This window comes from Oncorhynchus kisutch, linkage group LG29 (assembly GCF_002021735.2).
Source record: "Oncorhynchus kisutch isolate 150728-3 linkage group LG29, Okis_V2, whole genome shotgun sequence".
NCBI classification, from domain to species: domain Eukaryota; kingdom Metazoa; phylum Chordata; class Actinopteri; order Salmoniformes; family Salmonidae; genus Oncorhynchus; species Oncorhynchus kisutch.
In genome coordinates this window covers 10,683,517-10,696,154 of record NC_034202.2, presented here as the reverse complement: position 1 = coordinate 10,696,154, position 12,638 = coordinate 10,683,517, and the positions used below count along the sequence as shown (strand labels likewise).

The window sequence follows — 12,638 nt, the reverse complement described above, 5'->3', positions numbered from 1 at the left end:
CAGAGCATGCGCACACCAGCTGGCTGGTGTGTTTACGGACATATTCAATCAATCCCTATCCCAGTCTGTTGTTCCCACATGCTTCAAGAGGGCCACCATTGTTCCTGTTCCCAAGAAAGCTAAGGTAACTGAGCTAAACGACTACCGCATGAGAGCTAGTTTCATCATAGCACTTGATGTTATTTGTGACTACACTTGAAAAAACTTTCAAAGTTCAAGAAATGTTCCGTATTTACTGACCTTTATGTCTTAAAACCTGTTGGGGCTAGGGGGCACAAGGAGGTCCCTAAAGGGAACACCCCCTCCCATTCAGCTGAAAAAAAATATTATTTAGAAATATTTAACTTTCACACATTAACAAGTCCAATACAGCAAATGAAGATAAACATCTTGTTAATCTACCCATCGTGTCCGATTTTAAAAATGTTTTACAGCGAAAACACAACATATGTTTATGTTAGATGACCACCAAATTCAAAAACACACACAGCGATTTTTCACAGTCACAAAAGCATAAATATGAATAAAATGAATCACTAACCTTTGATTATCTCCATCAGATGACACTCATAGGACATCATGTTATACATGTATAATATAATGTATATAATGTGCATATATATATATAATGTGCATTTTTATATATATATAAAAATCTCAGTTTACATTTGCGCGTTACATGCAGCAATGTTTCGATTCCAAAACATCCGGTGATTTTGCAGAAATACTCAATAAACATTGATAAAAGATGCAAGTGTTATTCACAGAATTAAAGATAAAGGTATCCTCTATGCAACCGCTGTGTCAGATTTAAACAAAATCTTCACGGAAAATTAATAATCTAAGAACGGAGCTTAGAACCCAAAGAAATAGCCGCCATTTTGGCATCAACAGAAGCTACAAAAAACACTATAAATATTCACTTACCTTTGAATATCTTCATCAGAAGGCAGTTCCAGGAATCCCAGTTCGACAATAAATGACTGATTTGTTCCATAAAGTTCCAAAAAGCCCATAATTTAGCCACTTGTTGTTAGCTTGTTCAGTCCAGCATTCAATCCTCAAAAAGCACGAGCAATTCCTCCAGACAAAAACTGAAAAAGTTCCGTTACATGTCGTAGAAACAAGTCAAATGATGTATGCAATCCATATTTAGGATGTTTTAAAGTTCTCACTTGATGTTTGGATTTCTTCTCAGGTTTTGTGTGCCATATGAGTTCTGTTATACTCACAGATATAATTCAAACCGGTTTAGAAACTTCAGAGTGTTTTCTATCCACCAGTAATAATAATATGCATATATTCCCATCTGGGAAAGAGTAGGAGGCAGTTTACTCTGGGCACGCTTTCATCCAAAAGTGAAAATGCTGCCCCCTAGCCCCAACAGGACTGTCGTTTCTCTTATTTGAGCTGCTCTTGCCATAATATGGACTTGGTCTTTTACCAAATAGGGCTATTTTCTGTATACCCCCCCTAGTCACAACACAACCAATTGTCTCAAACGCATTAAGAAGGAAAGAAATTCCACAAATTAACTTTTAAGAAGGCAAATGGTGACTATTTGAAGAATCTTTAACACTTTTTTGGTTACTACAAGATTCCATATTTTTAATTTCATAGTTTTGACGTCTTCACTATTACTCTACAATCTAGAAAATAGTTTAAAAAAAAGAAAAACACTTGAATGAGTAGGTGTTCTAAAACCTTTGACAGGTAGTGTATATAGCAAGAAAAGTCATTTCACTGTCAACTGTGTAAATATTTGTATGAACATTACAAGATTCAACAACTGAGGTTCCACAGACATGTGACTAACAGAATTGATGTTGAGATGTTACCCCTCTCTTCCACCATGGCACCTGCAAGTTCCCGAACATTTCTGTGGGGAATGGCCCTAGCCCTCACTCTCCGATCCAACAGGTCCCAAACGTGCTCAATGGGATTGATATCCGGGCTCTTCGCTGGTCATGGCAGAACACTAAAATTCCTGTCTTACAGGAAATCACACACTTAACAAGCAGTATGGCTGGTGGCATTATCATGCTGGAGGATCATGTCAGGATGAGCCTGCAGGAAGGGTACCACATGAGGGAGGATGATGTCTTCCCTGTAACGCACAGCGTTGAGATTGCCTGCAATGACAACAAGCTCAGTCCGATGATGCTGTTACACACCGCCCCAGACCATGACGGACCCTCCACCTCCAAATTGATCCCGCTCCAGAGTACAGGCCTCGGTGTAACGCTCATTCCTTCAATGCTAAACGCGAATCTGACCATCAACTCTGGTGAGACAAAACCTTGACTGGTCAGTGAAGACCACTTTTTGCCAGTCCTGTCTGGTCCAGCGACGATGGATTTGTGCCCATAGGCGACATTGTTGCTGGTGATGTCTGGTGAGGACCTGCCTTACAACAGGCCTACAAGTCCAGCCTCTCTCAGCCTATTGCGGACAGTCTGAGCACTGATGGAGGGATTGTGTGTTCCTGATATTACTCTAGTAGTTGTTGTTGCAATCCTGTACCTGTCCCGCAGGTGTGATGTTTCGGATGTACCGATCCTGTGCAGGTGTTGTTACACATGGTCTGCCACTGCAAGTATGATCAGCTGTCTGTCCTGTCTTCCTGTAGCGCTGTCTTAGGAGTCTCACAGTACGGACATTGCAATTTATTGCCCTGGCCACATCTGCAGTCCTCATGCCTCCTTGCAGCATGCCTAAGGCACGTTCACACAGATGAGCAGGGACCCTGGGCATCTTTCTTTTGGTGTTTTTCAGAGTCAGTAGAAAGGCCTCTATAGAGTCCTACGTTTTCATAACTTGTTATGGCTGCATCCCTTGTTCTCAATTTCCACCTGAAGACATACCCTATTCTAACTGCCTGTAGCTCAGCCCCAGAGGCAAGGATATGCATATTCTTGGTATCATTTGAATGGAAACATTCTGAAGTTTGTGGAAATGTTATTTGAATGTAGGAGAATATAACACAGTAGATCTGGTGGAAGAAAATAGAAAGAAAGAGCATACGTTTTCTGTTTTTTTTTTATTGTTGTAGCATCATCATCATCTTTCATGTACTAGAATAGCCACACAGTCCGATAGCATGCTGGAGATAATTTTGATGGATAACACATGGGGGCAACTGTAGGTGTGCAAGGTTTCAGACTGATAACTTCAGGAATGGGTGAGCTACATGACATTTAGCATGAAGTCACCCAGTGTCCCACACAAGTTGCCCAAAAGTGGCCGAATTGGTGAAATGACCTATAACTATATACAACAGTGCAAATAACAATATACAACATATCAAAAAGCAATTCTAACACACAAAAAATATATAAAAATGTTTAATAAAATATTCTATTTTTTTTATTTTTAAAGGGGTGCAGGAAGTCCTCTCACAATATTTTGCTGCCTGTGCCATGTCCCACAGCAGTCTCTTTCTGAGGCAAACTGAACAAGTGGTGCAGGTGAGGGGGGACTTCATGCCACACAGAACACAACGACACATCCATGCTGTGCACTTTTGGCCCTGAGGCACAGTCATGCCTGCAGTAATGAACTGTGGCATATGAACACCACTGGAGGCAGGAGTAGAGGGGGCAGAGGTAGAGCGGGCAGAGATAGAGGGGACAGAAAGTGATGCAGTGGACTTTTTGCTATAGCCAGCAAGCTCCTGGATGAGCAGCTCCCTGAAGGCTAGCTGTGAGATGGGGGGCTGTCAACAGCTCTTCGCCATTTCCTTCTGCAGGATGAAGGAATTCACCACAGCAATGTCAATGAAATGGTAAAGCAATGTCTGCAGGAATGGGGACATTTTTGGTGGTCCATGCCCCAGTAGCGTCCTTCACACGCCTGACGATGTGATCGCCACTGAAGGACTTGTGGATAATGGAGCACATCACCACCTCTCTGGTGTCCATCCACTTCACAAACAGCAGGTCATCTTTACGGATCCATCGCATGTTACCCCGCTCAGCCCGCTTAGGCATGTAATTTACCTTGGTCTTCGGAAAGCCCACTCTGTTGGTCCGAATGGTGACACACCTCCAGCTTCCTCAGATCTGTAAACAGGGCAGGGCTTGTGTAAAAGTTGTCCACAAAGAGTTTGTAGCCCTTCCCCAGCAGTTGAAAATCCAATAAGTCAGCTAAGTCCTTTACCAGTCGCACAAGTGTTCTTCGCCTCATAGACAAAAAAATTGCATGTGTATGCACACACAGAATCAGCCAAAACAAACAGCTTGTAACCCCACTTAGTTGGTTTGTTACGCATGTATTGTTTTAGGCCAATTCTGGCCTTTGAGATTACCATCCTCTCATCTATGGACATGTTCTGGGCGGGCTGAAAATGGATCTTGCAGGCCTCAACCAAGCTGGGGGTAGAGAGGTTTGACTTTGCAGAGCCTGTCAAACCTTGCGGTGCCTCTCCTCCTGCCATTCTCCTCATCAACTTCTGGGTCACTGATGTGAAGCGCCCGTGAGATATTCAAAAACCTTGTAGAGGACATGACAGTGGGGGGGGGGGGGGGGGGGGGGGGGGGGAGGCAGTTGATAGAGTGGGGATGTTTTCCAGTAATCCTTTAGGGTTTTTAACTTCACCAGCCCCATGTAAATTACCAGTGAAAGGTAACAGAAAAGGTCTGACATGGAAATGGGCTTCCATGCCTCTTTCTTTCCTGCTTGCTTCCTAGCCCCATACTTGTTAGTATTACACACCAGGGAATCAACAACTGCCGGGGTGAAAAACAATTGAAAAAGTTGCATGGGGCTGTATTTTGATGTCATGTCGAGCTGAGGTCCTGGTGGCCTTTTTGGTCTGAATATTGGAGGACGTGGCTCCATATCCTCCTCCAGCACAGAGTGGCATTGCCCCTCTACCTCTCTGCCAGCAGGTTCCACCCTCTGCTTCTTTGTTACTGTCTTCACACCTCTAGATGGCCGGGCGGGGGTAGGTGTGGAGCCGAAGACAGCAGGAGTCCGGCTGGATGAACCCGCTTTAGTGGTGGATGGGCACCTTGGCACCGGGGGCTCCCAGTTGAAGTCGCTATCACTGTGAAAGAAAACATTTAAAAAATATTTGTATTGCATGAGCCTTTTATCATCACATAAAATAAACAGATATGTATTGTATAGAGCAGAGGGAACAGTCACTAAGGTGAAGTGCTGTTCCATTCAACTCCGGCCATTGTTGTTGACCTGCCCTCCACCCAACAGCACGCAATGGCGATTTCATATGGAAATGGAGAGGAGTAGCAGGAGCAGTGGCCATGTGTGTGTTTGCTGTTCTACTCCATTCCATTTCAATAAAAAATTGAAAATATATATATCTGACATGGAATATATATACAGTGGGGCAAAAAAAGTATTTAGTCAGCCACCAATTGTGCAAGTTCTCCCACTTAAAAAGATGAGGCCTGATTGAAATCTTTAGCCTGAATGCCAAGCGTCACGTCTGGAGGAAACCTGGCACCATCCCTGTGTTGGAGTACAATGGTGGCAGCATCATGCTGTGGGGATTTTTTTTCAGCGGCAGGGACTGGGAGACTAGTAAGGATTGAGGGGAAGATGAACAGAGCAAAGTACAGAAAGATCCTCGATGAAAAACTGCTCCAGAGTGTTCAGGACCTCAGACTGGCACGAAGGTTGTATTGGAAATTTCCTGTATTTACCAAATCATGAGAGCAAACCACACACAAGTCAGAGTTATATGAGCTCCATCACAACCCTGTGACTCTCAGATCAATTCAGTGTCTATAAATGAATTCTCTGAGAGTGCTTACAAAACAGTTCTTAGTATCATTTATAGCCAAGACACACCCATCTCAAATCACATGACGAATAACAGATCTTAGGAACATTACAAAGGAAGACTTTACTTGAGAGAGGAATATTCCATAGCCAGACAGCATTAGCTATAAATTATTGTTCAGTTTGCTCTTCTAAAACGAGGTTCTACTTCTCATTCTTGGTACAACATAGTACCAAGACATTAGGATATATATCAATTGTCATTTTAGACACTCCCATTCTGGACAAGCTCACGGAGACACAGTGTCTGGCACACAGACATTGTGGAGCCAAGAGGTAATTGGTTCCCCCTCAATCATCCATTCACATGGTTTAAAAGATATGTTTACATATGAAGACAAGCTTGACCTCTCCCCTCTCTGCGACCCAAGTAACTGAACCCTGACAGAGAACAGATAACTACAGTACAACAAGATACATTCTATATGAGAAATAACTCACAAGCATATAATGAAAATAAAACATCTTATCTATGTTACCCAACTATTCTGATTATTCCCCAACAAGGTTCACCTTCCATTAGGACAATGACCTTAAGCACACAGCCAAGACAATGCAAGAGTGGCTTCGGGGCAAGTCTCTGAATGTCCTTGAGTGGCCCAGCCAGAGCCCGGAACTGAAGCTTATCGAACATCTCTGGAGTGACTTAAAATTAGCTGTGCAGCAACGCTCCCCATCCAACCTGACAGAGCTTGAGAGGATCTGCAGAGAAGAATGGGAGAAACTACCAAAAATACTGGTATGCCAAGCTATTAGCGTCATACCCAAGAAGACTTGAGGCTGTAACCAATTCCAAAGGTGCTTCAACAAATTACTGAGTAAAGGTCTGTATACTTATGTAAATGTGATATTTCCTTCTTTAAAAAAATGTTTTGCAAACATTTCTAATTATTGTAGCCAATGCATTTACCAAGTGTGCCAATCTGAATGCACATTCTCTGCTTTACACTAAGTTTGTAATTTTATAACACACTTTTTGCAAAACTGTAAACACAACTCACTGCTTTATAGTCAGTTTACAATTTAATAGCACACTTCTAGCAAAACTGTAAACATTGCTACATTGCTACACTATTTCGCCAATTGCCTTTCCACATTGACACGTGAAAAAACTTTGCGATGATGACTTCACTTAACAATCAGAGCTTGAGCACTATAAATAGGTCACAGGTAAACATTTGGTTTCGACAACAATGGAGGCCAATATTGGACAGAGAGTAAGAGGGGTGATAACTAGAGGAGGAGGAGGTAGTGGAGGACGAGTAGGTGAAGAAGTAGGAGGAGGAGGAGAAGGAAGAGGTGAAGTAGGACGGGGAGAAGGAGACGACGTGGTAGAGGAAGAGGAAGGGGAGTCAGGAACACAATAACTGATGAAATCAGAGCGACTGAAATCAGAGGGACTGTGGTTGACCTTCACCTCTTCCTGTCAAACATGGGGTGAGCATGAGGGAGGCTGGGCAACAGGTTCAAAAAATCTGAGCCACTATATTGTTGCAGGTATCATCCAGATATTTCGAAATGAGAGTGCTGTAGTCTTACTGGTACAGTAATATGTACTGTACCTTCATAATGAGAAGGATCTATCACTAAAACCATTCAAATGTTTTTACAGAACTGCAAGAAAACCAGTATCTGGTGCAAGATGTTGACTGTTCAACCCAGAGCAGGAGACCCACATTGTAAATACGGTCATTGCAAATAACGACTCGGAGAACTGCAGGACCACATAATGGCAGATAACACCATATTCCAAAACGTCGACAGAGTGAGTCTCTCTGCACGGTCTCATCTACTGAAACACAATAGAATGAGGATGAAGCAGCTGTACAGAGTCCCTTTCGGGAAAAAAACTCAGACCGTGTAAAACAATTTAGATATTTGCAGGTAATCTATACTATCCTATCATTGGTACTGGATCTGGAAGTGTATGGTGCTACATCGTATTGACTGATCCCTGTCTTTCGTACTGTGCAGCCCAGGTACGTTATCATCTGGGACAATATTAGTTTTCACCGGGCTGCTGTGGTCCGCAATTGGTTCACAGGTCACCCACTTTTCATCTCACTCAATCTCCCCCTATACTCTCTGTTCTTGAATCCCATTGAAGAATTCTTCTCTGCATGACGTTGGAAGGTGTATGATCGCCAACCCCATCAACACATACCCCTTCTACAGGGAATTGAGGAGGCTTGTGAAGACATCGATCAGGGGTCATGCCTGGATACGCTACTCCAAGCCATACTTTCCATGCTGCCTAGCTCAATACAATACAGCATGTGGATGAAGTCTTATTGCCAGACTAACAAATAAGGCGAGATGTAGCCCAAAAAAATGATGTTCTTTTTTTCCCAAGCACAAATGTTTTTGTATTCTTATTCTTCTATTTTTTTTGTATTGATAGTGTGTTTGGAATACACATCCAAACTTTTACACATTTTGATACCTTTGTGTATGTGTGTTTACTACATGTATGACAAAACTTTATTGCAAACTGCTATGCCCTGCACACAGAAAAAGAAAAGGTGTTTTTCATTTACACTATCAGTGAGTAGTTGGTGCTTCGTGTTCTTATTCAAATGATGGTCTGTGTGTACTGTATTGACGCAAAAAAACACAGTTTTTTAAAAGAGTTAAGAGTTTTGCAAGAATTGCTTGCTTTGCAAGAGATGTGTAATGTTTTGCTGGTTCGGCGTAAGGTTTTGCTGGTTCGGTGTAAGGTCTTGTGGTTGGTGTGTAATGTTTTTCTGGTTCGGTGTAAGGTCGTGTGGTTGGTGTGTAATGTTTTGCTGGTTCGGTGTAAGGTCTTGTGGTTGGTGTGTAGAGTTTTGCAAACATAGTGCCAAGCAATAAAAACAACTGTAAAGCTCATAATAAACATTGGTAAAATATACTAGTGTTATCCACAGAATTAAAGATAGACTACTCCTAAATGTAACCGCTGTGTCAGATTTTTAAAAACTACGGAAAAAGAATAATCTGAGAACGGCGCTCAGAACCCAAAACAGACATAGGAATATCAGCCATTTTGGGATCAACAAACTTAGAAACAACACCATAAATATTCACTTACCTTTGATGATCTTCAACAGAAGGCACTCCCAGGAATCCCAGTTTGACAATAAATGACTGATTTGTTCCATAAAGTTCCATCATTTATGTCCAAATAGCCACTTGTTGTTAGCGTGTTCAGCCCAGTAATCCATCTTCATGAGATGCAGGCACTTCATCCAGACAAAAACTCGAAAAGTTCCGTTACATTCCTTTAGAAACATGTCAAACGATGTATGGAATCAATCGTTAGGAAGTTTTTAACATAAAACATCAATAATGTTCCAACAAGAGTATTCCTTTGTCTTCAGAGAAGCACTGGAAAGAGAGGTAACTCTGTCCGGAGCGCGCGTCATGAGACCAAGTCTCTCTGCCAGACCACTGACTCAAAGAGGTCTCATGAGCCCCTCCTTTATAGTAGAACCCATATTCAAGTTTCAAAAGACGGTTGACATCTAGTGGAAGCCCTAGGACAGGGGTGTCAAACTCAAATACCCAGTGGGCCAAAATGTAAAACCTGAACAAAGTCACGGGCCAACATTGAACAAATTAACCTTTTAATATGGACCCAAACAAGTTTTGCTTTAACATTGAATATGGAACAAGCATCGCTTATTACCATACAATATATAATTTAATAGTGGAGACATGCAAAATCGAATTTCAAATGAAAAAACACATCAATGGCATTCATTTATTAAATAAATAAAATTTAAATAAACATTGTATGCCTCTTTTCTATTTGCAGCCTTCTGATTTAAATACCAAAATGAACTTTTTCCACTGGCTAATAATTTTACAAATAAAATGATAATAAATCAATCAACCATTCAAGCCCATGCCTTGTAGCAAGAAAAAGTGCATAAAGAAAACATTAATTATTGCACACTGGTCTAATCTGATGTGCCCAAGCCAGATACCTGGCATCTCTTCTTGGATGCTAGTTCATCAATGTCTGGGCTCAAGCTCTGAGCTGAAGAAATCCTCAGTATCGAGCGAAGATGTTCATCAGTCAGACGTCTCCTGTGAGTTGTTTTGGTCATCTTCATCGAGGAGAAAAGTTGCTCACATAGATAAGTGCTGCCGAACATGGAGAGCATCTGAGCAGCTTGGGTGCGGAGCTGAGGCATTGTGTCAGGGATGAACCGTGGAAACTGTGCGGCGCCCACAGCATCATACTTTGACTTCAGCGTGTCGTTGCACTGGAGTTCAATCAGCTCCATTTGGATGTTGGTTGGTGCATTTTCCACATCAACTGCGAAGGGATTACTAAGCAGTTCAAACTTGCATTTCTGGGCATCGAAGTCGGCAAATCGCCGGCTAAACTCAGCGGCGAGAACACTGAGTTTTTCAGCAAACTGTGCGCATGGGAACATGGCGGTAGAGATCTGCGCTTTTATGGATTGGCAGCAGGGAAAATGGCAAGGGTTTCCTTGCAGCATCTGATTCTCCCACAGGCACAGTTTAGTTTTGAAGGCCCTCCCTGCAGCGTACATGTCTGTGATGATGCGCCCCCGCCCCTGAAGCTGCAGGTTCAGCGCATCGAGATGGCTCGAGATGTCACAGAGAAAGGCCAGCTCACACAGGAACTTTTGCTCCCGGAGCTCTGCTGTATCCTTCCCTTTGGTTTCCAGGAATTTACATATTTCCTCACTCAGCTCGAAACATCTGTTCAGTACTTTTCCTCTGCTTAGCCATCTCACCTCTGTGTGATACGGCACGTCTGCGTATTCCGAACCACACTCCTCCAGAAAAGATTTAAACTGGCGGTGATTTAGACCTTTGGCTCTTATAAAGTTAACTCCCTGTGTTACTGTGGTCATAACATGTTCCATCTTTAGGGCTTTGGCACACAGTGCTTCCTGATGTATGATGCAGTGGTAAACAGTTAGCTCACCTGCACAGTTCTCTTCCCGCATCTTCTCCCGAACCATGCCCACCAGTCCACTCTTTTTACCGCACATCGCTGGCGCACCATCTGTCGTTAATCCAACGAGTTTATCCCACGGCAGCTTTATTTCAGTTACACATTTGGAAACCTCCTCAAAGATTTCCTTTCCTGTGGTTGTGCCATGCATTGATTTGAATCCTAATAGCTCCTCCGTAACACACAGATTTGAGTCCACTCCACGGATGAAGAATGACAGCTGAGCAGTATCAGATGCGTCGCAGCTCTCATCCACAGCGAGGGAGAACGCAACAAAATCTTTTCCCTTTTCCATCAGCTGGTCATACAGATTGGTGGCAAGATCACATGTGCGATCAGCTACTGTGTTCCTGCTCAGGCTCACGTTTGAAAATGCTTGTTTTTTCTCTGGGCATACGAGGTCACAAACCTTCATCATGCACTTTTTCATGAACTCTCCCTCATTAAAGGGCCGGGCTGATTTTGCGATCTCTGCTGCCACTATATAACTAGCCTTTACAGCAGCCTCGCTTTGTGATGTGGCTTTTTTAAACATATTCTGTTGTGAAACCAAACTTCTTTTCATCTCCTCTACTTTCTGGCTCCTGTGAGTCATGTCCAGGTCACGGGCTAGAGTTTGACACCCGTGCCCTAGGAAGTGCAACTTCATCCATATCTCAATGTGTATTCGGCAGGCCAAGCTTTGAAAAACTACAAACGTCAGATGTCCCACTTCCTGGTTGGAATTTTCTCAGGTTTTTGCCTGCCATATGAGTTCTGTTATATTCACATACATCATTCAAACAGTTTTAGAAAATTCAGAGTGTTTTCTATCCAATAACAATATGCATATATTAGCATATGGGACAGAGTAGGAGGCAGTTCACTCTGGGCACGCTATTCATCCAAAAATGAAAATGCTGCCCCCTATCCCAAAAAGTCACAATACATAGCATGTACTCACTCTGTGTGCAATAATAGGGTTTAACATTATTTTTTAATGAGTACCTCATCTTTGTACCCCACACATACAATTATCTGCAAGGTCCCTCATTCGAGCAGTGAATTTCAAACACATATTCAACCACAAAGACCAGGGAGGTTTTCCAATGCCTCGCAAAGAAGGGCACCTTTTGGTAGATGGATAAGAATAAAAAAGTAGACATTGAATATCCCGTTCAGGATGGTGACGTTATTATTAACATTTTGGATGGTGTATTAGTACACCCAGTCACTACAGGCATCCTTCCTAACTCAGTTGCCGGAGAGGAAGGAAACCGCTCAGGAATTCTACCATGAGGCCAATGGTGACTTTAAAACATTTACAGAGTTTAATGGCTGTGATAGGAGAAAACTGAGGACGGCCAACAACATTGTATTTACTCCACAATACTAACCTAAATTAAAAGAAGGAATCCTGTACGGAATAAAAATATTCCAAAACTTGAATCCTGTTCAATAGGACATTAAAGTAAAACTGCACTAATGTTGTAAAGAAATTAACTTTATTTCCTGATGGTTGATGGTATTTCGTTATGGTTGGGGCATAGAAAACATAAGCGCGTACCACTTTTCATATTTTCAAGCATAGTGGTGGCTGCATCATGTTATTAGTATGCTTCTCATCGGCAAGGACTCGTTTTTTTTATTAGGATCAAAATAAACAGGAATATAGCTGAGCACAGGCAAAATCCTTGGGGAAATTCTGGTTCCGTCTGCTTTCCAACAGACACTAGAAGACAGATTTACCTTTCAGCAGGACAATAACCTAAAACACAAGGCTAAATATACACTGGGATTGCTTACCAAGATGACATTGATTGTTGCTGAGTGGCCTAGGGAGCATGGACAATGGTGGTCAGCTTGAAACGTGTTGGGA

General features: G+C 42.4%; 1 protein-coding gene across 1 annotated transcript; it reads right to left on the bottom strand.

Annotated features, from left to right (window-relative positions):
* Window positions 1–9,639: 9,639 nt before the first annotated feature.
* LOC109873565 (general transcription factor II-I repeat domain-containing protein 2-like) lies at window positions 9,640–11,429 on the bottom strand. Its single transcript, XM_020465220.2, has one exon. The coding sequence runs from the start codon at window positions 11,427–11,429 to the stop codon at window positions 9,747–9,749; it is 1,683 nt and encodes a 560-aa protein (XP_020320809.2). The 3' UTR covers window positions 9,640–9,746.
* Window positions 11,430–12,638: the final 1,209 nt, after the last annotated feature.